The sequence below is a fragment of the Pan paniscus genome, chromosome 19, assembly GCF_029289425.2.
Source record: "Pan paniscus chromosome 19, NHGRI_mPanPan1-v2.0_pri, whole genome shotgun sequence".
Taxonomy (NCBI): domain Eukaryota; kingdom Metazoa; phylum Chordata; class Mammalia; order Primates; family Hominidae; genus Pan; species Pan paniscus.
In genome coordinates, this window is record NC_073268.2 from 28,910,798 (window position 1) to 28,938,243 (window position 27,446).

At 41.5% G+C, this 27,446-nt stretch overlaps 2 protein-coding genes across 2 annotated transcripts in view; both read left to right on the plus strand.

The window, feature by feature from the left end:
* The first annotated feature begins 561 nt into the window (after positions 1 to 561).
* Positions 562 to 21,836, plus strand: SLFN14 (schlafen family member 14). The gene is made up of 6 exons (XM_034943364.4): positions 562 to 3,998; positions 4,973 to 5,051; positions 6,675 to 7,778; positions 8,852 to 8,980; positions 10,099 to 10,813; positions 14,396 to 21,836. The coding sequence occupies exons 3-6, from the start codon at positions 6,719 to 6,721 to the stop codon at positions 15,228 to 15,230; spliced, it is 2,739 nt and encodes a 912-aa protein (XP_034799255.2). The 5' UTR covers positions 562 to 3,998; positions 4,973 to 5,051; positions 6,675 to 6,718; the 3' UTR covers positions 15,231 to 21,836.
* A 3,833-nt stretch (positions 21,837 to 25,669) lies between these two features.
* SLFN12L (schlafen family member 12 like) overlaps positions 25,670 to 27,446 on the plus strand; it is a 72,566-nt gene continuing 70,789 nt past the window's right edge. The window contains exon 1 of the mRNA XM_008971264.4: positions 25,670 to 25,875. The gene's annotated coding sequence lies outside the window, so the exon portion shown is untranslated. The remainder of the gene's footprint in view (positions 25,876 to 27,446) is intronic.

A 27,446-nucleotide genomic window follows, 5' to 3' on the forward strand; every position in this document is an offset into this window, starting at 1 on the left:
TAGTTGCTATTTGACAGTTTATGTCTGGTGAACATGCAGGTTTGTGTCTGGTGAACATAACTACAACTGTGAATAAACAGAAATGCTTAGTGAATAAACACATCTTAAATAAATTCGGGGTTCTCGTTCTTAGCAATCATCAATAGCATGGCCAGATGAGTTTTCCTGAGACAGGAAAAAGCATAATCTATGTTACTGATTTCAAGTTGTTTTGTATCAGGAACATTTGCTTGGGAGCTATCAAAGCCAAGATGTGAAGTCCTCCCTGGCCTGACAACCTAACTATTCATATCCAAGGGACTTGACTAAGAAGCTTTGAAGAAGGAAAAGAAGTTCCCATTGCTCATTTTCCACATTATTCCCCGCTTCTCTTGATTTGATCCCCAGTACTACCCTGTAGAAGAACAAGAAGAAAACAGCAATCTAGTTCCTAGTTCTCCTGACCAAATGATGTTATTCCTCTTGATTGGGAAGAAAATGGGGAGGTACTTAGACTTCTGATTTTGAAGGCTTTCAAGCAATCCAGAATCCCAAACTTGAAAGAGTGAAAGAGTACAAGTCTTTGAATTAGACAGACCTAGTTTGGGATCTTCACTCTTCCACTCTCTGGCCGTATAGTCTCAGTTTTTGTGTGATGTGTAGTGCTCCCAGCATGGTCCCTTGCATCTGGTAAGCACATTTTCAGTAAATGGTGGTCATTTTTAGCCTTTGAAACGTAAGTAATATCAGAGGGATTTCAATATGAAAGTGAGGCCGAGAATTAAGGTAGACAGGAGAACTAAAAGTGAGACTGGATTCAGAAGTGACACGAATGAAAAATGAGTTAAAGCTGAGAGCAGGCCTTTGGAGCTTATTATGTTGCTGTGTGAATTATATATCATAGTACCCATTCTGCCTCCTCTCCTGGAAACTCCTTTTAGCCAAACATGTACAAAGAGTGATGCCAGCAGAGCAGAACTTTGTTGGGCAGTGGCGTCAGCTAACAACAACGACAAAAATAGGGATGTCCAGAGACTTATTTAAGAATGTCGTTTCATCATAAACGAATTGAAGTAGAGATAGAGTACTTTGCTGGTTTGATTTAGAGGGAGAGAGGTGTATTAGTATTCTGTGGCTGCTGCAACAAATCACCACAAATTTGGTGGCTTAAAACAACAGAAACGTATTTTTTTTTTTTTTGAGATGGAGTCTCACTCTATCACCCAGGCTGGAGTGCAGTAGCGCAATCTTGGCTCACTGCAAGCTCTGCCTCCCGGGTTCACGCCATTCTCCTGCCTCAGACTCCCGAGTAGCTGGGACTATAGGCGCCCGCCACTACGCCCGGCTAATTTTTTGTATTTTTAGTAGAGACGGGGTTTCACTGCGTTAGCCAGCATGGTCTCGATCTCCTGACCTCGTGATCCGCCCCCCTCAGCCTCCCAAAGTGCTGGGATTACAGGCGTGAGTCACTGCACCCGGCCCAGAAACATATTCTTTTATGAAAACTTATTTTAGGTTCAGAAGTACATGTGCAGGTTTATTATATGGGTAAACTCATGTCACGGGGGTTTGTTGTATAGATCATTTCATTACCCAGGTATTAAGCCTGCTACACAATAGTTATTTCTTCTGCTCCTCTCCCTCCTCCCACCTCAGGTGGGTCCCAGTGTCTGTTGTTCTCCTCTTTGTGTCCATGTGTTCTCATCATTGAGCTTCCACTTATAAGTGAGAACATGCAGTATTTGGTTTTCTGTTCCTGTATTAGTTTGCTAAGGATAATGGCCTCCAGCTCCATTCATTTGGTTATTTTTGTTTTTGCGGTTTTTTTTAAAATTTTTTATTTTTTTTACAGCTAGAAGTTCAACAGCAGTTTCACTGAGTTGAAGTCAAAGTGTTGGCATGGGCTGGGCACGGTGGCTCATGCCTGTAATCCCAGCACTTTGGGAGACTGAGGCAGGCAGATCACATGAGGTCAGGGGTTCGAGACCATCCTGGCCAACGTGGCGAAACCCCACCTCTATTAAAAATATGTAAATTAGCCAGGCATGGTGGTGCGCACCTGTAATCCTAGCTATGCTGGAGGCTGAGGTGGGAGAATTGCTTGAACCTGGGAGGCAGAGGTTGCAGTAAGCCGAGATTGCACCACTGCACTCCAGCCTAAGCAACAGAGCAAGACTCTTGTCAAAAAAAAAAAAAAAAAAAAAAGTGTTGCCATGGACCTGCTGTCTCCAGAAGCTCCAGGGGAGACTCTTCCAGCTTCTGGTAGCTGCTGGCATTCCTTTGCTTATAGCTGCATCACTCCATCTCTGCTTCTGTGATCACATTGCCTCCTCCCCTTTTGTGTGTATCAAAGCTTGACCCAGTTTAGCCACCATCCTCAAATAAGATAACTAACTGCCTCCCATCTGTTGGTTGTTTTTTCTTTTTTTGAGATGGAGTCTCGCTTTGTCTCCCAGGCTGGAGGCTGGAGTGCAGTGGTGCAATCTCGGCTCACTGCAACCTCCGCCTCCCAGATTCAAGTGATTCTCCTACCTCAGCCACCTGAGTAGCTGGTATTACAGGTGTCTGCCATCATGCCCGGCTAATTTTTGTATTTTTAGTAGAGACGGGGTTTCACCATGTTGGCCAGGCTAGTCTTGAACTCCTGACCGTGATCCACCGGCCTCGGCCTCCCAAAATGCTGGGATTACAGGCATGAGCCACTGCGCCCGGCATCTGTTTTTTTTTTTTTTTTTTGAGATGGAGTCTCGCTTTGTCACCCAGGCTGGAATGCAGTGGCACGATCTCGGCTCACTGCAACCTTTGCCTCCCAGGTTCAAGCAATTCTCCTGTCCCAGCCTCCCCAGTAGCTGGGATGACAGGTGTCCACCACCATGCCCAGCTAATTTTCGTATTTCTAGTAGAAATGGGTTTTCACCATGTTGGCCAGGCTGGTCTTGAACTTCTGACCTCAGGTGATCTGCCTGCCTCGGCCTCCCAAAATGCTGGGATTACAGGCATGAGCCACTGCCCCCAGCATCCGTTGGGTTTTCTTTTTCTTTCTTTCTTTCTTTTTTTTTTTTTTGAGATGGAGTCTCCCTCTGTTGCCCAGGCTAGAATGCAATGGCATGATCTCGGCTCACTGCAACCTCTGCCTCCCAGGTTCAAGCAATTCTCCTGTCTCAGCCTCCCCAGTAGTTGGGATTACAGGCACACACCACCACACCAGGCTAATTTTTGTATTTTTAGTAGAGACAGGGTTTCACCATATTGGTCAGGCTGGTCTTGAACTCCTGACCTCAGATGATCCACCCACCTAGGCCTCCCAAAGTGCTGGGATTATAGGCATGAGCCACCACACCCAGCCCATCTGTTGGTTTTTACCATTTGTTTTTTAATTATGAAAAACAATTTATACTGATTGTAAACCATTAAAAATACAGATCAGTTAAAGATAATAAAGGGAAGAAAAATAAATTAATTAAAAAATTACCTTTAATCCTCCTACCCAGGGATAGCCAGCTCCTAATCTATGAGGATTTTTCTAGGCTGGGTCTTGTGTTTAACAAAGATGAAAAGTAGGAAAAAGAATAAAAGTAAATAGAAAAGAACAAGCCATTTAGGTGGTAATGAAATATGTTAATATTGCCCACAATGAATATGTACAGGAAGCCTAATTTAAAATAAAAACAGAGCTTTGCACACAAAATTTTCCAGCGCTGAAGGTACATGTATGATATGTGGAAATGAAGCTCAGTCTCTTAGAAGTGCTAAGTTTAACTTTTTCCATTCACCCCTGCATTTTCTCATTACGACCTCATTCACTCCCTGAGGTCAGACCCTGGCCTGCTAATCTGCCCTGTCACAGGCTCTTCATGAGTCCTTATCGGCCTTCCTCAGTATGTCAGTGTTATGAAGAAGTGGGAAGTCTGCTCCTCCCAGGCTAATATCAAAGGGCAAAAGGGGCTGTGACAGAAGCAAACATTCAGACTACAGCCAGATGTGAAACTGAAGCAGCAAGAGGAAACACAAGAGCATAGGTAAAAAAAAAAAAAAAAAAAAAAAAAAAAAAAAAATCTTAAAAATATCTCGTTTATCTAATTTTAGGTGCAGTCTACATCTGAGGGCATGAGGGATTAGTAAAATAGTATTTAGGGAAAATTTATAAAGGAAAATGAGTAAAAAATTCTGGGAAGGCCTGGCATGGTGGCCCGTCCCTATAATCCCAGCACTTTGGGAGGCTCAGGTAGGTGGATCACCTGAGGTCAACAGTTCGAGACCAGCCTGGCCAACATGGTGAAACCCCATCTCTACTAAAAATACAAAAATATATCGAGAGTGGTGGCTCTTGCCTGCAGTCCCAGCTACATTGGAGGCTGAGGCAGGAGAGTCACTTGAACCTGGGGGACGGAGGTTGCCATGAGCCAAGAGATCGTGCCACTGCACTCCAGCCTGGGCACAGAGCAAAACTCTGTCTCAAAAAAAGAAAAAAAAGTTCTGGGAAATGTGGAAAGGATATTCATCTCGAGCTAGAATCTCAGTAAATGTATTTATCATAATTGTTATCGGCATTCAAATAACATTGATGAGACTTACGAGTCACGAGACCATAGAGTCTGCTATTCAAAATCAATTAGATTTGTTTTGTGGGTCCCATCAGTGGAAGTTATGGGGAGACAAATTGCAGCTTAAAGTAAGGAGACCATTTCTAACACAGACGTCAGAAATTAGAAGGGACTAGAGGGACTATTTGACAGGTAGTGAGTTGCTCATTGCTGGAGGTTTGCAACTTGTTGGGAGTTGGGAATATTATAGAGGAGATTTTAGAATCCTATAGATTGTTGGACTGGAGGATCTTTAAAGTCCTTTCCAACACTTCTGTGATTCTATGATATAAATAGAATGTTATGGGAAATTTCCCTAAGGAGCCATAAAATACTACATTTACATGTACCTATAGAAGAGGCTCACATTCTAAAAAGAATTCCCCAGGTTGATTCTGGTTTTCCTGAAGGAAGTGAGGAGGCAACCAAGAACAAATTGATATCAGGGGAGTGCACATGTCTTGCCGGATGCCTGCTTTCTTCCTCTTGGTGAGTATATACAACGCCCACAGGGCCCCTGCTTTGCAAAGATCACACAGAAAGATGGGTTCTCTTCTCCTAGAGGAAGAATTTTGGTTGAGTTAGCGAATATTTTGTTTTGCAATTGACTAAAGGTAAGCAGATCTTTTCTGAAATATTTGTTTCAGAGCTCAAATTTCAGTTTAGGTGGCTGTTTTCTGGTCTAGGAAGCAAAAGAAGGGTGACAATGGTTTAGTTACCATGCTCCAAAAGCTCATGTTCTTTTCCAAGTCTTAGAGGTTTCCACAGCACAGGGCAGAACTATTAGAAGGGAAGGAAAATGCTGCTGTCACATCACACTGTATATGAGGCAATGTACCTTTGAGATTTAGAACATGTGAAGAGTTGAAAAGGTTTCTGCATTTGGTATCAACTGACATTCTTTCAGGAGTAAAATAAAGCTTTTCAAAGTGTATGAAATAATACATAAAAATATAGAATTTTATTTATTTACTTTTATTTTTATTTTTTTAGACAGGTTCCCACTCTGCTGCCCAGGCTGGAGTGCAGTGGTGCGATCATGGTTCACTGCAGCCTCAAACTCCTGGGCTCAAGAGATCCTCCCACCTCAGCCTCCTAGGTAGCTGGGACTGCAGGCGCGCACCACCATACCTGCCTAATGTTTAACATTTTTAAAAAATCTTTTGTCGAGATGGGGTCTTGCTATGTTGTCCACGCTGGTCTCAACTCCTGATCGAAAGCAATCCTCTCACATCCACCTCCCAAAGTGCTGAGATTACACATGTGAGCTACCACACCCAGCCTATGTTTGTGTTTATAGCAAGATCTTCTACAGTACATATACTGTAAAATGATACTTCCTTAGTTCTCTAGTGCCTTCCTTTCTTCCCCTTTTGAATTATAAATAAGAGCATCTTCTCACTTCAACTTCTATTTCTGCATATTCTCCAATACCTTCCTGGGCTCCTGTGCCAACCCATGCCCTTTATATCTGGGCTCAGTGTTGGCGTTTCCTGATTTGAAATGCAAAATGGCTGAAAATGTTAGCGACTTAATTTTTCCATTATGACAAATATTAAGCATTCACCTTTATCCATGCCTACTTATTCTGGCAAGGCTAAGGATATTTGGCAAAGTGATTAGAAAACAGCAGTATCAAAGATAATTTCCAGTTGGGTGCGGTGGCTCACATCTGTAATCCCAGCACTTTGGGAGGGAGGCCCAGGCAGGAGGATTGCAACGTAGCAAGACTCCATCTCTTAAAAAAAAAAAAATAGCAAGAACGAAAAAGAAAAAAAAAAAAATTAGCCAGGCTTGGTGGCACGTGTCTGTAGTCTCAGCTACTAGGGAGACTGAAGTTGGAGAATCACTTGAGCTGGGAGGTTGAGGTTGCAGAGAACTATTATCGTGCCACTGCACTCCAACCTGCATGACAGAGCAAGATTCTATCTCAAAAACAAACAAACAAAACTAAAAAACCCAAAACAAACAACAACAACAACAAATATACATATAGAGAGAGATGACTTCCAACATTAAAATATATCTCCAGTAATTGATAGTTTTGAAGAAAATATTGTAATCTTTGGAATTCTTATTAATACAGAAACAATATTTCTGTCCTGATTGTAGGAACTCCTTTCTTTTATTGTTTGGAGCGCAGAGGGGCTGCTGAAATGGAGAGTCTCAAGACTGATACTGAAATGCCGTATCCTGAGGTAATAGTAGATGTGGGCAGAGTGATTTTTGGAGAAGAAAACAGGAAGAAGATGACCAACAGCTGTTTGAAAAGATCTGAGAATTCTAGAATTATCCGGGCTATATGTGCACTGTTAAATTCTGGAGGTGGTGTGATCAAAGCAGAGATTGATGATAAAACCTATAGTTACCAATGCCATGGGCTGGGACAGGATTTGGAAACTTCTTTTCAAAAGCTCCTTCCTTCAGGTTCACAGAAATACCTTGACTACATGCAGCAGGGGCACAATCTCCTGATTTTTGTAAAGTCATGGAGCCCAGATGTTTTCAGCCTTCCACTAAGGATTTGCAGCTTGCGCTCCAATTTGTATCGGAGAGATGTGACTTCTGCTATCAACTTGAGTGCTAGCAGTGCCCTGGAGCTTCTCAGAGAGAAGGGGTTTAGAGCCCAAAGAGGAAGACCAAGGGTGAAGAAGTTGCATCCTCAGCAGGTTCTCAATAGATACATTCAGGAAGAGGAAGGTATGAGGATATTGGCCTCAGAATTTTTTAAAAAGGACAAACTCATGTATAAGGAGAAACTCAACTTTACTGAGTCAACACATGTCGAATTTAAAAGGTTCACCACCAAAAAAGTCATACCTCGGATTAAGGAAATGCTGCCTCATTATGTTTCTGCATTTGCCAACACTCAAGGGGGATATGTCCTCATTGGGGTGGATGATAAGAGCAAAGAAGTGGTTGGATGTAAGTGGGAAAAAGTGAATCCTGACTTATTAAAAAAAGAAATCGAAAACTGCATAGAAAAATTGCCTACATTCCACTTCTGCTGTGAGAAGCCAAAGGTAAATTTCACTACAAAAATCCTGAACGTGTACCAAAAAGATGTCCTGGATGGTTATGTCTGTGTGATTCAAGTGGAGCCCTTCTGTTTCGTGGTGTTTGCAGAGGCCCCAGATTCCTGGATCATGAAAGACAATTCTGTCACACGGCTGACAGCTGAGCAGTGGGTGGTCATGATGCTGGATACTCAGTCAGGTAAAGGGAAGTGAAGTCATTGTCCTCATCAGCAGGGAGGAACCCCTTTCTCTGCCTTTTGTGGGTATTTGATCACATATGTTAGTTAAAAAATAGAAATTTATTTTTCTTATAAGTGTTCTCCCATTACAGTGTTCCTTATCTAACATTCTTAGTTCCAAAGACTCAGAATATAAACTGAGGTCAAGGAATGTTTGGATTCTATGGCCTAAACAACTTTTTTTTCTTTAGACTCTGTCACCCAGCCTGGAGTGCAGTGGTGTGACCTCGGCTCACTGCAAACTCCACCTCCCAGGTGCAAGTGATTCTTGTGCTTCAGCCTCCCAAGTAGCTGAGATTACAGGCACACCACCACGCCCAGCTAATTTTTGTATTTTTTTGTTTTTTGTTTTTTGTTTTTTTTTTTTTGAGACGGAGTCTCGCTCTGTCACCCAGGCTGGAGTGCAGTGGCGCTATCTCGGCTCACTACAAGCTCCGTCTCCTGGGTTCACCCCATTCTCCTGCCTCAGCCTCCCGAATAGCTGGGACTACAGGCGCCGGCCACCATGCCTGGCTAATTTTTTGTGTTTTTAGTAGAGACGGGGTTTCACCGTGTTAGCCAGGATGGTCTTGATCTCCTGACCTCGTGATCCGCCTGCCTCGGCCTCCCAAAGTGCTGGGATTACAGGTGTGAGCCATCACATCTGGCCAACACCATTTTAAAAATACTGTGCTTTAATCCTTGCTGATCCCCACTAGATGCCTTTTCTTCTTAGAGATAACCTGGAGTCAGAATATTATAATTGAAAGGAAGCTTAGGGATTATTACTTCACTCCTGCGTGAGAGAGAGGTGAAATGACTTGCTCAAGCCGAGTCACACAGTGACTTAGAATATGTGTGATATGTCCCCTGTAGGAATCCCCAGATTTCCTTTCCTGACATAGGTGAGCTGTCTGACGCATAGTAAGCACGACTGCTCAGGCACCCATGCACATCACAGGTCTCCAGTAAGAAGAGCCCAAAAAAGAGGCTTTTTTTTTTTTTTTTTACTTTTTATTTTTTGTCTGAAACAACTTTCCATGTAATTGTCTAGCTCCTTCCAGTTTGGTCACAGACTACAACTCTTGCCTGATTTCATCAGCTTCATCTGCACGAAAAAGTCCCGGATATCCCGTAAAAGTCCACGAATTTAAGGAGGCTCTGCAACGACATTTGTTTCCAGGTATTCCCTCTTGATTTCAACTTAGGGGACTATTTGTTTTCTAAAATTGAGTTGGGAGGTGTTAGTAGTAATGAATTCAGGTGTTTCTCCTTAGGGAAGGTCTAATGAAGGACTTAGCGACATAATGATCCTGAAATTTTACATATATATATTATATATATAATATATATGACTGAAAACAAGGGTCATGTATATACTTATTTAATAATTATTATTAATTATTATTATTAATTTATTATATAATTATATATAATATTTATATATCTATATATCTGACCCTTGTTTCCAGTCATCTGATTCCCACTATTACTATTTCTGTGTGCCTTCCAACTTCTCATAACATATGGCTTTTGTTTTCCAAATTTGAGAGTGCAGGGAATTTCTCAGGTCTCAACCATCAAAAAACTGCCCCTAGCTTTCCAATGCAGAAGGAGCCATTGGGTTATCTGAACTTCTTCTAAAGCAGGGTTTCTCAACCTTAGCACTATTGTCATTTGAGTCAGATAACTCTTTGCTGGGGGAGGGAGAGCCCTGTGAATTGTAGAATACTTAGCAGCATTCCTATCTGGTACCTACTACATACCAGTAGCTCCCCTCCAATTGTGACAATAAAAAATTCTCAGGCCGGGCATGGTGGCTCATGCCTGTAATCCCAGCACTTTGGGAGGCCAAGGCGGGTGACCTCACCTGAGGTTAGGAGTTTGAGACCAGCCTAGCCAACATGGTGAAACCCTGTCTCTACTAAAAATACAAAAATTAGCCAGGTGTGGTGGCATGTGACTGTAATCTCAGCTACTCCAGAGGCTGAGGCAGAAGAATCACTGGAACCAGGGAGGCAGAGGCTGCAGTGAGCCAAGATCACACCACTGCACTCCAGTCTGGGTGACAGCGAGACTCCGTCTCAGAAAAAAAAGAAAAAATTCTCCAGACATTGCCAAATGTCCTTGGGGATGGGGGAGAGTTGGGGAGTAAAACTGCTCCTGATTAAGAATCACAATTCTAAAGGAAAGCTCTTATTTTCCCAAATGCACCAGGTATCATTTTTTTCTGCAACATTGCAGGAATACTTACCACATGCTTTTGTAAGTTTTGGTAACATCTATTCCTTGAATTTTCAGTGACACAGGAAGAGGTACAATTTAAACCAGAATCCCTCTGTAAGAAGTTGTTCTCAGATCATAAAGAACTGGAGGGTTTAATGAAGACCCTGATACATCCTTGTTCTCAGGGGATTGTGATATTTTCTAGAAGCTGGGCTGGTGATGTTGGCTTCAGGAAAGAACAGAATGTCCTGTGTGATGCTCTCCTGATAGCAGTTAACAGCCCTGTGGTACTCTATACAATCTTAATAGACCCCGATTGGCCTGGAGGACTTGAATATGCCCGAAACACAGCTCATCAGTTAAAGCAGAAACTGCAAACTGTTGGTGGTTACACAGGGAAAGTGTGCATCATTCCAAGGCTGATACACCTGAGCAGCACACAGAGTAGACCTGGTGAGATCCCCCTGCATTACCCCAGGTCCTACAGGCTTGCAGATGAGGAGGAAATGGAAGACTTGCTGCAGGCTCTGGTGGTGGTCTCCCTGTCCTCCAGATCTCTTCTGAGTGACCAGATGGGCTGTGAATTTTTCAACTTGCTCATAATGGAGCAGAGCCAGTTGCTTTCTGAGAGTCTTCAGAAGACGCGTGAATTATTCATCTACTGCTTTCCAGGAGTCAGGAAGACAGCCCTAGCCATAAAGATCATGGAGAAAATTAAGGACTTGTTTCACTGCAAACCAAAAGAGATCCTCTATGTTTGTGAAAGCGACTCCCTAAAGGATTTTGTGACGTAAGAGTTTTACCAACTACACACACACACAAATATGTATGTGTATACATATATGTGTATATATATATGTGTATATATATATACACATATATATATTCTTTTTGCAGTTGCAAGATTTAATAGAGTGAAAACAGAGCTCCCATACAAAGGGAGGGGACCCAAAGAGGGTAGCCGTTGCCAGCTTGAATGCCTGGGTTTATATCCCGGTCATTGTCCCTCCTGCTGTGCTCTCAGGCAATAGATGATTGGCTATTTCTTTACCTCCTGTTTTTGCCTAATTAGCATTTTAGTGAGCTCTCTTTCTTATCTGATTGGTCGGGTGTGAGCTAAGTTGCAAGCCCCGTGTTTAAAGGTGGAAGTGGTCACCTTCCCAGCTAGGCTTAGGGATTCTTAGTCAGCCTAGGAAATCCAGCTAGTCCTGTCTCTCAGTGCCCCCCTCAACAGGAAAACCCAAGTGCTGTTGGGGAAGTTGCCCGACCACCGCTCTAACTGCTTCCTGCTGAATTGGGGCGTAGTAGGGGTTGTGCAGTTGAGATTTCCTCGGGAGGGGTGCCTTTGATGTCATTAACATCGGAGCATGGGCTAGCAGGCCGGTCCAGGGGTCCGTGGTAGATTTTACTCATGGATTGCATCTGGGGCTCCATTTGAAGAACGATTTGTAGCTTTGCAGCTTCGATTCTGGAAGAGACAAACTTAACAAGGAGGTTAAAGATACAGGGTCCAAAGAGGAGTAACAATATTTTAGCTGCTAGAGGTCCTAAGAAGGGGAGAATCCAGGGCATCCATTGGCTGAGGAGGCCCCAGGGGCCAGTGTTTTGAAGTTCCTCTGCTCTACGTTGTATTCGATCTCGAATTTCTTTAACATTTTTGGTGACGATTCCGCATTGATTAACATAATAACAGCATTCTTCCCCTAAAAATAAACAGGTTCCCCCTCTTTCGGCGGCTAGCAAGTCTAAAGCTCTTCGATTTTGAACGACTACTGCTTCTAGGGAGTTAAGTTGATCTTGCAAGTTGACCAGGGAGTCAGCGACCCGTTCCATGTCACCATTTAGTTCTTGAGACAGTTTGTAGTAGAACTGAATAGAGGTTGTGATACCGCCAATGCCAGTACCTACTCCGCCTAGCACTTCTGCTCCGATAACAAAAGGAAGAATGGGTACTCTTTTGTTGCGGGGCTTAGGTACGACATGATTGTATAAATCTTGTTCAGTGTAGATGGTCATAGGGGGCGCTAAGAATGAGAGGAAGCATATAGATTCTGAAGAGCCATTCAAACAATGATAGGCTGAGGTACCACAGACAAAAAATATTCCTGAGGGTAGGCAGACTATTCGTGTGGGAAGAGTTACCCACCTGATGTGCTGGGAGTTGGTTGCACACACACAAAAATATATTTAGTCAGTCTTTTCAAGAGTGTCACAAAAGTGATTTGTGTTTTTAGTTTAAGTTTTTGCAATGCCTTAGTTGCATAAGTGCAAGAGCCCAAACTATACACACATTTCCAAATAATCATGGAATTGAGCTGTAAACAGGTAATTTATAATGTTCAACCTTAAACATCTCATTATAAATAACCCACATGTGCATAACTTAAATTTACAGAACCAGAAACTTTTTTTTTTTCTCACAATCCATGGCCTTACATTTAAGAGAAGTAGAAATGAACCCATTCTGCTTTAAGTATACTTTCTGTTTGATATGTAATGTTTTAAAGTCATAGGGTATTTCTGCTAATTAGACATTGTACCTAGTGAAACTTGAATTTAAATACAGTTTGATTTTGTTCATAAAATCTTTTCATTTTTGACTTGTTCTGCATCAGTAATTTTAGAAAATATGCAAATTCACTTCTGATTTAAGTCTCTTTTAATTTAGTAAAATGAATTGGTCATTATAGAATTCAGCAAAAGAGGGCAAAATCATTAAGATTTTTGGTTTGGTTTTGTTATTCAATAAATCTTTTTGAGCACTGTTGATGTGGTATCTACTGTGCTACATTTAGTGTTAGAGGAGAAAACATATTGAAGACCTTGCCATAAAAAAAACAATGTGAGTATTGTATAATAATAAAGACATGCTCATTTTAATTAACTAATTAATTTATTTTTGAGACGGAGTCTTGCTGTGTCAACCAGGCTGGAGTGCAGTGGCACAATCTCAGCTCACTGCAACCTCTGTCTCCTGGGTTCAAGTGATTCTCTTGCCTCAGCCTCCCGAGTAGCTGGGATTACAAGTGTGCATCACCACACCTAGCTAATTTTTGTATTTTTAGTAGAGACGGGGTTTCACCATGTTGGCCAGGCTGGTCTTGAACTCCTGACCTCAAGTGATCCGCCCACCTCCTTCTCGCAAAGTGCTGGGATTACAGGCGTGAGCCACTGCACCTGGCCTCATGCCCATTTTAACAGGCTAGAGGTTGGTTGGTAAATATTCCCCAGTGAAGGAGACCATTGGGCACACTGTTAAGAAGTCAGCAGGAGAAGTGAATCAAATAGGGGAGGGCTTTCCAGGCAAAGGGCACAGCAAGTTCAAAGACATGGAGACACTAGAGAACCAGAATGGTAGGTCTGACTAGAGCTGTGCAGACTGTGGGTATACAGCAGGTGGTGATGTTGAAAAGGAGGTAGATGCCAGATTATCAGGGATCCTGTAGACTGTGCTGAGGACTACGTTCTTTATTAAGTTTCATAGCTAAGTTTGAAAGTACTCCAGTCAAAAGTCTAACTCAACAAACATCTATGAAACCCTTAATGTGAGAGGGATACAAAGATGGCTAAGAATCAGTGCTTTTATTTGAGTCCACACAGTCCAAACCAGAAGAGAAGAACATAGTTATGATTCAAGGCATAGGGAGTAAAGGCCCTAGGAACTGCATATATAAAATCATGGAATCTGTAGGGATGAGTGATGTTACTTGGATCCAAATTAAAGGAGGCAAAAAACAACCAAATTTGTTAAGAAAAAATACATATATGCTAAAGCGTACTATAAAGGAAAATTGAGCTAAGTAAATGAGGTAGCTCCAAAGAGGCATAGCCCCGTAGATTTGGTACCCTACTTGATGTGTCGTGGAACTCAGCATCCTCTTGATGTTTCTCTTACCAAAATCTAAAGAAGCTTTAGAGGAATTTGAACTAGTCCATGCTTTTTTTTGCACATAAAAATTATGATATGCATCGAGGAAACTTTTCCAGCTCTAAAGAGGATAGAAAGTAAAGAAATGGTAGTAAGAAGTGTAAGTTAACTTTGAGATTTCCTTTAGATGTAATGAACTTGTCTTCAGGATTGCCAAACAGTAGGAATGGATTACTAATAGAAATAATACAATCTGTTACCTGGGTTCATTTCAGAAGTTTCACATGCAGGTTTAACTGGATAACCCCAAACAGCAAGGTGTAAAATTATGCATTCTGTCTGTCAGGTAACTTGTAATTAGAACAGTTTTGTGGTATTCACACTACTGAATCAATGACTCAGCCTGCAGATGAGAATCAGCCTCTGATTCCATTCCAGAGAGTAATGACTGCTGGTGTTCTCTTTGTTGATATGCCTCAAGCCCTGTTTTTTCCGTCCTTACAGCCAACAAACCACCTGCCAAGCTGTGACCCGGAAAACGTTCATGCAAGGGGAGTTTCTAAAGATTAAACACATAGTGATGGATGAGACTGAGAATTTCTGCAGCAAATATGGCAATTGGTACATGAAGGCTAAGAACATCACCCATCCAAAGGCGAAGGGGACTGGAAGTGAAAACCTTCACCATGGGATTCTCTGGCTTTTTCTTGACCCTTTTCAAATCCATCACGCAGATGTCAATGGCCTTCCCCCTCCATCTGCTCAGTTTCCTCGAAAAACAATCACCAGTGGGATCCACTGTGCTCTGGAAATAGCGAAGGTTATGAAAGAAGAAATGAAGAGGATCAAAGAAAATCCTCCCTCCAACATGTCTCCAGACACATTAGCATTGTTCAGCGAGACTGCCTATGAGGAAGCAACGTGTGCCCAGGCTCTGCCTGGGGTGTGTGAGACAAAGACTAATCTGACAACAGAACAAATAGCTAACTATGTGGCAAGAAAATGTCACAGCCTGTTCCAGTGTGGCTATCTGCCCAAAGATATAGCAATTCTGTGCAGGAGAGGGGAGGACACAGGACGCTATAGGCTTGCACTACTCAAAGCAATGGAATTAATTGAGACCCACAGACCATCAGAGGTTGTGTTTAGCCCGGCCACCGGTGTTTGGGGAAGTCACATTGTTTTAGACAGTATTCAGCAATTTTCAGGCCTGGAGAGGACTGTCGTGTTTGGGCTTAGTCCAGAATGTGACCAGTCAGAGGAATTTCATAAGCTCTGCTTTGCTTCAAGAGCCATTAAACACCTCTACCTGCTTTATGAAAAGAGGGCAGCCTTCTGAAAATTATTACAAATAAGAGAGGAAGACAGGAAGAGCAGAGTCCTTTCTCCTAGACAGGTAGCAGTGACTCCATTTTAATATTACAAGTGAGGAAATCAAGGCACATCAGTATGGCCTGGAGCCACAGAAATGTCTCTTGGAGCTGAGCCTTCCACTCTATTTCAATGCCACTGGACTTTTCACAATCTCCTTCACCTCCTACCTATACAATTACAATAGACTTCATTAGTCCCCTGTCTCCAGCTTTCCCACTCAATCCAGCTGTCATCCATCAGAGAATTTTTCCTCAAATAGAGAACTGATTTTATGTAATACCTTGCTAACATATCTTCAATGAGTCCCCACAGCCTTCAAACCTAACCAATTTTCAAGGCTTTCATTAATATTCCCTGACTTGCTCTCCCAACCACATCCTTTATTGTATCTCCATCTCCCCATGTTTCTCATGCACCCCAGCCCACCTGGCATAATTTTTGGGTGGTGGTATGGTGCCCTCCAGGCTGGTTACTTTGACTGCATAGGTTTCAAAAGTAGCCAATTGACTGGCACCTCATACTGGCTATGGGTCTCAAGCTTTCCAGGTCCAGAACTTGATTGCCTTTTTGTACCAAGTCTAGATCAGTCTCTTGGGGATGCTTTATGCTAATCAAGCTCACAAAGGACCAATGCGTAAATCAAAATGTTACTCTGTTAATTTATAGTGAGGACCATAGTCATAAGTGGGTCAAATGCTTTTGCTAATCAGTGCCCTCAACAGTAATATAGGAAGCCAAATTATATGAACATAGCCTTACAGTAAGGGAAGCTGGTAATTCGATTCAAATCTTAAAAATCTTCAGATTATATTAGACTATTGCAATATCTATTAGGTTGGTGCAAAAGTGCAAAAACCACAATTACTTTTGCACCAACTTAATATAAAATAAGATTGCAATAATTTCTAAAATAAAGATATTTCTATCACAAGGACTAGATGAATTAGTTTACAGTTTACAAGCTAAAGCAAATTTAGAATGCTAAGGATGACGAGTTTTTCATTATTCTTTGCCCTCAGATGAATTTTTTTTTTCTCTGTCTTGGTTTCTAAAATTTCCAGGTTCACCACCAACCCTCTCCTTACTGCCCCCAACATACACAAATTTTGCCTACATTTATCCTCTATGTATGTGAATACATTCATGTAGGCTAGAAACGCCTTATACTCTGCCGCTGGCCTGGAAAGTAGTCTTCCTACAAGGGGCCTTTGCACATCTCTGATTTCTTCCATTATGACTTGGTGCTAATTTTTAAATCCAACTCTCAGAGTTTATGGGGATCCTTGGTGGCAACTTTACCACCAACACCACCCACACACATCCCCGACTCCTGGTCTGTGCCTGTGCCATTTTCTCAGTCTTTAAACCCTTTTCTGTCCCCTCCACCTTTGAAATCCTTACTTGGCAATCACATCCTTTTTCAAATGCCTACTACCTCAATTAAACTTTTACTATCTCCCTAAGTGAAACTTTCCAATGTATATGATACATATTAGAAATGAAATCAAAGTTCTCCTTTTCTAGTCAGTTCCCCAAATGGCTGAGCCAATTCTGTACTCTTCAAATTACTCTTGCTTTTGCAAGGATTTTTAAATTGCTTTGGAAGTATTCATATTTCCAAACTGTTTTTAACTTCTAGAAAAGTTTAGGATAACTTGATTGACTCTGGGGAGGCTTGAATCCAGGAGACATGTGGAAATTTTGGTTATGATTTTAGATAAAGCCCCTCAGCCTTCCAAGAGGTGGAAGAGCAGGCAGGGTTTCGAGAAGCTCTCTTAGCTGCCTTTCTGAATTGCTTAGGCCCATTAGAAGGGCTAGTCTGTACCTAGGTATGGATTGAAAAGAAAAACCTCTCCCTTGCTTCCTACTGCTCTAATTACCTGGTGTTTCTTCCTTTTTACCTTTCCTTGGGGGCTTTAGGGTAGTTTTGGATAGGAGGAAATGAAGTTCAGCAATCGGTTTTGCAAAAGATGCCAGTGCATTGACATTCTGATGTAGGGAGATGTATCAATTCTATAAAAATAATTTAAATAGTCAAAGTCAACAGAGTATGAAGGAGTATGAGTGGGACAAGGAATTGCTATATTTTAGTCATAAGCCTTAGTACCATTTGACTTTTTAAAATATATGCATGCATCATATAATTTTTAATAAAAGAATTGATTTGTAAAGAATTGTTTTAAATATTGAATTTGAGAGTCTTTGTCAGTTCTTAGTCTAGTGAAACAATTCAATCAGAATGAAAGTAGAATAACTAACTCAGTGATTCTCAACCCTGGATGCTCATTATAATTTCCTGGGCGACTTAAAAAAAATCAGTGATCAGGCCAGACACCAGACGAATTAACCTCAGTGTGTCTGAACACAGGCTCGGGCATCGGTATTTATTAAATGTTGTCCAGGCAGGGTGCAGTGGCTGGTGCCTGTAATACCAGAACTTTGAGAGGCTGAGGTCTGGGGGAATCACTTGAAGCCAGGAGTTGGAGACCAGCCTGGGCAACATAACAAGACCCCATCTCTACAAAAAAAATTTTTTTAAAAAACTTAGTTGGGCATGGTGGTGCATGCTTTTAGTCCTAGCTACTCCAGAGGCCAAGGTGGGAGGATCACTTGAGCCCAGGAGTTTGAGGCTACAGTGACCTATGATTACTCCACTGCACTCCCGCCTGGGTTACAGAGCAAGACTATCTCTTAAAAAAAAAATCCAGATGATTCTAATATGTCACAAGGGTTGAGAACCATTGAACCCTTCTCCTAGTCTGTTCTTTCTGTCCTCAAAAAATGTGTGCACATTTCTCTTCCTATTAAGACTGTGAGCTCCTTGAGAGTAAGAGGATGAGTCACTTACACATCTTTATTTCCCCTAGAGCAACTAGTACAGTGCCTCACACAGGGCAGGTGCTCAGTAAATATTTGCTGAATTGTACTTGTAGCTTTTAGAAAACTAGAATCTACAATGATTCAATTCGATAGTATGAATTTCTAATGTTAGAGATTTCAAAGAAGTCAGTGTGGAGAATAATCTTTAACACTGTAATAATGAGGAATAAGGGAACAATAAAGGCAACTCAATTGTTTTTAGGCAACAGGTCAAATTAAGGATCTATGATGATAGTTCATTAGATTCAAATGTAAGATTAGGAACTGGTGGGGACTAAGAATAATGGACTAACTTGGTTGTTTTAGAATTCTCAATGTTTTCTACAAAGTCTTAATATGATGGATAAAGCAATTAACTAAATGAAATAACTAAGATAAAAGAGAAGCTTTAGAAACTGTGAGAAGCTTCTAAAACTTACTTTTAAAAAGAAGGGTAATATAATATTATCATGGAAGCTTCGGAAATGGAGAAAGGCAAAATTAAAAGTTCTTAAATCAGGCTGGGTGCAGGGGCTCATGCTGGTAATCCTAGCACTTTGGGAGGCTAAGGCGGGTGAATCACCTGAGGTCAGGAGTTCAAGACCAGCCTGACCAACATGGAGAAACCCTGTCTCCACTAAAAATACAAAATTAGCTGGGCATGGTGGCGCATGCCTGTAATCCCAGCTACTTGGGAGGCTGAGGCAGGAGAATTGCTTGAACCTGGGAGGTGGAGGTTGCAGTGAGCTGAGATTGCGCCACTGCACTTCAGCCTGGGCAACAAGAGTGAAACTCTGTCTCAAAAAAAAAAAAAAAAAAAAAAAAAAGTTCTTAAATCATCTTGTTATCTGGGTGTAACATTTTTTCATTTTTGCTTATTTATTTCTATTCTTTGTTGATACGGAAAAATATTTTCACACAGTTATGATCAAGTTGGCCATCAACTTTATATCGTATATGTGTGCTTTTTCCATTTAATTGTTTTGTGAGATATTGCTATAGACTACATTATTGTTCCCAATATTTCCTACCTCTCTATATCTATACCCTTTGTAGTTACTAACATTAGAGGTAGAGATATTTTCCACCCCTATAATGTGGCCTTGGTCATGTGACTTGGAATGTTAGTAGTTCTGATGTGCACAGAGGCTGTACATGGACTTTCAGCATTGGGTTTACTCTCTCGGGTTTCTGCTGTTTCCATACAAAGAATGTACCCTGGGTGGCCCACCAGCCACTGAGATATGTGAATCCAACTTGAACTCAACTCATGGCCTGGAGCCAAGTTCCACCAGTCCTAACTAGCTTAGCCAAAATCCAGCTGATCTGAAAGTGCATGAATGAGAAATAAAAGCTTATTATTTAATGACTGAGATTTCAAGGTTGTTTGTTTTGTAGCTTTAGCTGACTAATGCAGGCATTTCCTCATGTGGTAGCACAGTCTTCAATAAAATCATTTTTAATGGGCGCACTGCATCCTAGCCAGATCATATGAAATTTCAGCGATCATTCCCCTGTCATTCGTGTCACTAGCAATTTTACACCAATTTAATTAAGCCAGGCACATACTCAGGCATACAACCTTTTCTTTTTCTGGTATATTTATAAATCCCTGGAGATGGGCTTACTGGATGAAAAGGTGACTTGGATGAAAGAATCACTTTATTCAGATTACTTCTGATGGGAAGTGAATAGAAAACCCCAGTCACTGCATCTGATAACGTATAAATTTTGTTGCATTAACTAAGAGAACAAAATGCTGATATCAGGTTCTGATGACAAACAAGAGGCAATGATATCTTGGAAACAGGTGACTCTAAAAGGGCTGAAAGGGAGCACAGAGAGTGAAACTAAGGCTCACCACCCTAACCTGGAGCTGCAGAGAAGAACTTAACTTGGAGAACTATGGGTAGAAACATGAATTATATAACCTCGACACTGTATTAAAAAAAAATCTGTGGTCACTTAAAACTGACATAAGGTACAAAGAGAAAAGAAAAGATGCCTCTGACCATGAACAGGACCTTTTAATTTTTTTATGTATTTCCTCTTGTTATTGTTTACTACTTCAGAGTTCTCTTGGGCCAATTGCAGATAAAGTCCCTTATCCCTGCTTTAATCAGGGAAGGCTGTCTTTGCCCAGTTGTACAGCTTGAAAGAGGCATGTGGTAGAGGGGGAGACAATGAAGGAAGCAGGTGCTTCCTTCCTAGCCAGCCAAATATGACAAACCCCACCAGTCAACAGCTAATACATCAAAATACCTTTACAGTCCCATTGATGTCTCCTCTGATATATACAGTTACAACAAACATATATTAAGTGCTTAGTATGTACTAGACATGGTGCAAATTGTTTTTAAAATATATCTTTTAACCCCCAACCAGTCTTTGAATTATGTATAGCAGTAAGGTACGATAAGGCAGTGTTAAGAGCTTGAGTCCAGGGGTCGGATTGACTCTGGCCTTGAATTCCAACTCTATTCCTTAATTGGCTGGATGACCTTGAGCAAGTTACTTTACCTCTTCAAGATTCAGATTTCTCATCTATAAAATAGAGGTAAAATTCATACCTATGTCTTCAGGTAAAGATGAAGATTGAAAGTTAATACTACATTTAGGCCGACCACTGTGGCTCACAGCTGTAAACCCAGCATTTTGAGAAGTTGAGGTAGTTGGATTACTTGACCCCAAGAGTTTGAGACCAGCCTGGGTAACATGGTGAAACCCCATCTCCACAAAACAAACCCCAAAAATTAGTCAGGCATGGTGGTGCGTGCCACTAGTCCCAGCTACTTTGGGGGCTGAGGTGGGAGGATCAATTGAACCCAGGAGGTCGAGGCTACAGAAAGCCATGATGGGGCCACTACACTGCAGCTTGGGGAACAGGGCATGATACTGTCTAAAAAACTAAAAATAATAAATAAATATGACATTGCCCAGGCACGGTGGTTCACGCCTGAAATTCCAGCACTTTGGGAGGCCAAGGCGGGCAGATCACTTGAGGTTGGGAGTTCAAGGCCAGCCTGGCCAACATGGTGAAACTCCGTGTCTACTAAAAATACAAAACAATTAGCTGGGTGTGCTGGCACACACCTGTAATCCCAGCTACTTGGGAGGCTGAGGCAGAGGAATCACTTGAGCCCGGGAGGCAGAGGTTGCAGTGAGCCAAGATCGCGCCACTGCACTCCAGCCTGGATGATAGAGTGAGAATCTGTCTCAAAAAATAAACAAACAAACAAATAAAAAAGACATTTAAATAAAGCATAATATGTGGAAAGCTCTCAATAAATTTTAGATCTTACTAGTTCCAATTTACAGCTGAGGAGGCTATGACTTAAAAGATAAATACTTAGGGCCAGTTACGATGGCTCATGCCTGCGATCCCAGCACCTTAGGAGGCCAAAGCTGAAGGACTGCTTGAAGCCAGGAGTTTGAGATCAGCCTGGGCAATATAGAGAGACCCTGTCTCTATAAATTTTTTTTCTAAATTAGCAGAGCGTGGTGGCACACACCTGTAGTCCAGCTACTTGGGAGACTGAGGTGGAAAGATTGCCTAGGCCCAGGAGTTCAAGGTTACAGTGAGCCATGATCATACCACTACACTCCAGCCTGGACAACACCACAAGACTCTATCTCTAAAAATAAATAAATAAGTAAATAAATAAGCAAATGAATAATAATACCTTACCCAAGATCACAGAACTAGTAAGTTCTGAATCTGAGATCTGAACTCACGTCTGTCTGACTCCAAAGTCCATGTTAGCTTCTATGTTCTTCTGTTTGTACATCAAAGTTAAAGACGTAAGTCTCCTTCTGTGTTGACAGTAATTCATTTGATTTTATGCTGAGGCTTGGATCAAATACACTTAGAATACTGATGGTATTTTTAGCCTCTAAAATTTTTCTACAAAATCAATATGATTACTTAAATGACTTACATAATAAGAAACGTTCAGAGGAGAGCATTTTGTATACCAAGAAACATAAAAGATATACCTGTCATTACAAGTTCTATATAATTACATTACAGAAAGATTAGAAAATAGAGAACCACAAAAGAAAATTCAATCCCTATTATTACCGCTGAATCATGCAGTTGCTTTCACTTTTGCTTGTTCGTTTCCTGGGCTAGTCCACTGGCAGATATATTTTAGCAGAGTTGTAATCATAGCATACATTCTATTGTATATCCTTTTTGGGTTTATTGTTCTGGTGACCCCTTTCTTCTCTGCAGCCTCCCATATAGTATGTGAGACATTTCCCACATTGCAGGTTAGGGAGAGGTGGTTCTCCGTGCCTTTGAGCAAGGAGCCAAGATTATCAGTGCAGTAGTGCCCCTTACTTTCCAATTGGTTTCATGAACAGGAACTCATGCCTACAGGGAAGAAGAGGATGATGGGCAAGTAAAGGAGGAAAAAGCTCTTCACCTAATTCCATAAAATATGGGGAAGGGTGGGGTGGGGTGGGGGCAGACATTTTAGGGAACTGTACAACAGAGCAACACAATTAGGACAGAAGCAGCCTTCTTTCGTCACTTCCCCACGGGTCACTGTGGGAAGATGGCATGTGAGCATGCCCTGCTTGTGCAGTTGCCAGTCACAGAACCCAGAAGGTCTGGAAAGCAAACCTCTGTTTGGCCAAATGTACTGAAGGGTGGCAGAATGTGTTGCCCCCAAATATGCCATTTTGGCATAAGGATTATTTGGAGCTAAAGGCACTTGAAAATAGCAGATGCATATGAGGACGCAAAGGCATAAAAATAATAGACTCTGAGGACTTGGGGGAAGGGTGGGAGGAGGATGAGGGATAAAAGGCTGCACGCTGGGTGCAGTGTACACTGCTCGGGTGATGGGTGCACCAAAATCTCAGAAATTACTGCTGAAGAATTTATTCATGTAACCAAACACCACCTGTTCCCCCCCAAAACTGTTGAAATAATAATAAAAATAAAAAGAAAACAGCAGATGCAAAAAGTGAATCTTAATCTTTTTTTCTTCCTGAAAACAGGAGATAAAAGTCCCACGTGAAAGATGCCCTCCCTGTACCAGGAGAATAAAAACCATTCTTTGACAGGGGTCATACCCAGGATAATTCTGTACAAACAGACCTTGCTAAAATAACCCTTATCTTACTTTGCCTTCACACATACTTTAATGTAATTACTTTTCTGCAGTTGTACTCTTTGCTCACCCTACTATACAAGCATTTAGGTTTCGGCACTTCTTTAGGTCTTGAATTTTCTATAGGGGCTCCTATATGTAAAAATCTGTATGTTTTTCTCTTGTTAATCTGTCATAGGTCAATTTAATTCTCAGCCCTAGCCAAAATCCCTAAGAGAACAGAGGTAAAATTTTGCCTCCCATGTGGTTTCTGGCAACGAAAATGGGACCCTAGAAGGTTGGGATGCGCCACTCACTTCAGAGCCTGTGGGTAGGATCCCGGAAGAGCTGACAGAACCTGCAGAAGGTAAGAATTCTTACCAAAGTCAGCCCCCCGACATATCTATCTGCAGTGCCCTGTAGAGAGGAGAACGTAAATTTTCCTTGTCTCTTCCTTTCCAAATTCAGATTGGCAGGAGAAAAACATTTGTAAGAATGAGTTCTTTGAATTGTAACTTTTATAAATTCGGTCTGGGTATGATCCACAGCCTCCAAGGAATAATAAAATGTCCTTGTCTCTGTCGTTTGTGTTGTTTGTCATAAGGAAGAAAATCATGAGATTCGATTCTTCCTTCGTTTTATGTCCCGAGAGCTTGGCTTTAAAATAGTCTCTCTGGTCCTCGCCGCCAGAGGGCGCAAGTGTTGCTGGTTTGCATCAGGCCACCAGCCTGGAACCCAAGATCTAAGATAAGCAGCATTTTCGTCCGCCTGTGCCAGCTCTCAGAGAAGTTTGTCTTAATAAAAGGTCCCAGTCCATAAGAGGCGTTTGTCATCTGAACCTTCATTTTTCTTTTCTTTCTTTCTTTCTTTCTTTTTTTTTTTTTTGAGTACAGGGTTTCATTCTGTCGCCCACGTTGGAGTGCAGTGGCGTGATCTTGGTCACTGTAACCTCCGCCTCCCGGGCTCAAGTGATTCTCCCGCCTCAGTCTCGCGAGTACCTGAAATTTCTGACATGCACCACCAGGCCTGGCTAATTTTTGTATTTTTTGTAGAGACAGGGTTTCACCATATTAGCCAGGCTGGTCTTGAACTCCTAACCTCAAGTGATCTGCCCGCCGCAGCCTCCCAAAATACTGAGATTACAGGTGTGAGCCACCGCGCCCGGCAAAAGGGCTGCATGGTTTGCATCCTCCTTGGGGATGTCTCTTACATCCATGGTTAAGTGATAAAAGGCTTATAGGTTTTAAGCCATAAAAACTTACTGGTTTTGAGTCACAATTAAGACAGGTATACCTTTGAAGATTTGAACTTTTATATCTAAAAGGATTTTTTTTTTTAAAGAAAGCTGTCATCCTAAACAAATGTCTATGGAAAGATGAGATCGAAAGAAAATATTAATAGGCAAAGATGAGAATCAATTTTTATCAAAATTATTAAATTTTGTGTTTATGTATACCTAATCATGGCTAAGATTTTAAATGAAAATTATAAGATCTATTTGTGTCTGTCTCTATGTTTATGCCTATATGTGTGTGTTGTGTATATGTGATATGTCTCTACCTCCTGATATTGCACCACTACTTGACAGTATAATTCAGAATGTCTGGGGAAGGACCTTAGCATCTGAATTTTTAAAAAGCATGCCAAAAGATTTGAACAAGCAGCCAAGATTGGGAACTAATTATCTGATTAACGAATGACATCTCTAATTCAATTACTTCTAGTGCACAGCACCTTTTCTTATAGCTAAAAATGATTGCTAAATCCACACTGTAATAATTTTTTCAATGTATAAGGATAGATACCCAAAAGAAATGGAACAAGAAACCAACAAGAGCTCAAGGGAATTGTGACTCCTACAGCTGTTGAGGGAGACAGCAGGTCAAAAAGTAGCAGAAACTTGATCAGAACAATAGCAACAGTATTAGCAGCTAAATTAATAGCAGTGAATCCAGCAGGAATTTCATCTCGGCTCTAATTACAACAACTATTAGGATTATGGAAGCTACTATAAAAATTAAATGAGAAAGTCAGTGAGATGCACTGTTTAATTTCCTTTCTGGCTCTTTCACTGTTTCTTTTTGTTTTGTTTTTTCCCTTTTCCTTGCCAATAAAAAATATTTGTTGAGTAACTCAGGCCTACTGTACAAAGTAACAATTCTCTCCTCCCTTTCCATCTTCTTCCTCTCCAGTTCTACTTCTGAGAAAGTAATCCTTAATAACAGTTTGGTGTGTATCCAAAAAAGCTTTTTTGTAGCATTATTCTCCAAAGTGTTTGAAGCATTTCTTCTGATAAAGTTTCTTTAGTCTTTAGCCAGAGCTAGTCTTTGGCCCACTTAGTCTATTGATAAACAGGAAATAGCACATTTTCCCCCCTTGAGGCTAGAATGGCAGGCCTAAAATGAGTAGGAGAATTCTGAGAAATGGAAACTTTAAAAAGGCGGCAACCTTCTAGTTTCATTCTCAGAAATACCAAAGCAGCATTTTTCCTGGACTTGTTCTGCAGAGCGCTCAGATTTGAAAGCCATTTCTAGCCTTTGAGGATTACCACTGTCCTCAGCCAAACTGCAGGGACTCCTAAGTAGATCAGAGCTCCCGGAATTTTCTCATCTTTTCAGCATCTCAACCCTGTGGAATCTTTTAACTCCCAAGGTAAGTACAGATTGTCCAGAGAGATCTAAGCCATGCTTATTCAATGGAATGGAGAGTCTCTCAAAGAGACCTCATAACTCTAAGATGAAAATCTCCTCTGTGGCTACAGACTCTTCCAGATATACCCACTTTAGGCAAGAGAGGATGAAGTAGACACTTTAGGTCTACACTTTTAATAAATAAATGAAATAGACAATGAGAGGAGCTGGTCCTTAGACTGGACTCACCTTGTAGCTGAGGCCAGGGATGTAGGACTCAAGCCCAGAGGAACCTGGCTGGGCTGAGAGAAAGAGATGTGGAGGGTTCTCATAGTTCTGGGGAACAAACCTTCAGATAAGACAAGTGAGGAGACTTGGGAGGAAGGGATGCCTGTGAAGACTCTCTTTTTTTTTTGAGACAGGTTCTCACTCTTTCGCCCAGGCTGTCGTGCAGTGGTGCGATCACAACTCACTGCAGCTTCGACCTTCCAGGGCTCAAAGGATCCTCCTGCTTCAGCCTTTGAAAGTGCGGGGACTACAGGCACTGAGCCTGAGGGTGCCTGGCTAATTTTTTTCGTTTCTGTAGAGAGGAAGTCTTGCTAGATTGACCAGGCTGGTTTCAAACTCCTGACCTCCTGGCCTCCCAATGTGCTGGGATTATAGGCATTAGCCACCGTACCCAGCCTCGCCTGTGAAGATTCTTTAGCAGTTAGCTGATTGCTTCATCACTATGAAAAGGGGTTTCTTATTTTTCTTATTTTTTTTTTTTTTTTTTGAGACAGGATCTCACTCTGTCACCCAGGCTGGAGTGCAGTGATGCAATCGTGGCTCACTGCAGTCTCGACCTCCCTAGGCTCAAGTGATCCTCCCGTCTCAGACTCTCGAGGAGCTGGGACTATAGACCATGCACCACCACACCCAGCTAATTTTTTAATATTTTGTAGAGACTGGATTTCCTTGCTCAGACTGGTCTCAAACTCCTGGGCTAAAGCAATCTGCCCACCTTAGCCTCCCAAAGTGCTGGGATTACATGCATGAGCCACTGAGCCCAACTGTGTTTTTTTGTTTTTTGTAATATATAAACTATTTTGTTTTCAGAGAAACTTAAGCTATATTGACTGGGAAACTGTGATCTAGTTGGATTTAGATATAATGTTTGCAAATGTGTCACTGCATTGGGTCATTTTGTTTACCAACATTAATTAAAGCAGATACTTGTGAAGGCCCTAGATGTTCTGTCTAGCTGTGTTTTTACATGTGACTTTTGCTTGCCTGTGTTTAACAGAAATAGACCTATGTTTTTCTTGTTATCAAATGTGTTTTATAAAATAAATGCTATCACAAATACCAGGGAGATTATTCCAGAATGGTTATTCTTACCAGAGTAATGAAAACTCTCTTGTCTTCCAAGAGGCCTAATAATTTGGGAGACCAGTTTGCACAATGATTAAGAGCCTAGATTTTTGGCCGGATGTGGTTGCTCATGCCTGTAATCCCAGCACTTTGGGAGACCAAGGTGGGAAGATCGCTTGAGCCCAGAAGTTTGAGAACAGCCTGGATAACATAGCAAGACCCCATCTCTACAAAACAAAC

Coding starts and splice junctions, on each gene's coding strand:
- SLFN14 (XM_034943364.4), top strand. CDS start 6,719: ATGGAGAGTCTCAAGACTGATACTGAAATGCCGTATCCTGAGGTAATA. Junction 7,779..8,851: donor GATGCTGGATACTCAGTCAG/GTAAAGGGAAGT, acceptor GTAATTGTCTAG/CTCCTTCCAGTTTGGTCACA. Junction 8,981..10,098: donor GCAACGACATTTGTTTCCAG/GTATTCCCTCTT, acceptor TTGAATTTTCAG/TGACACAGGAAGAGGTACAA.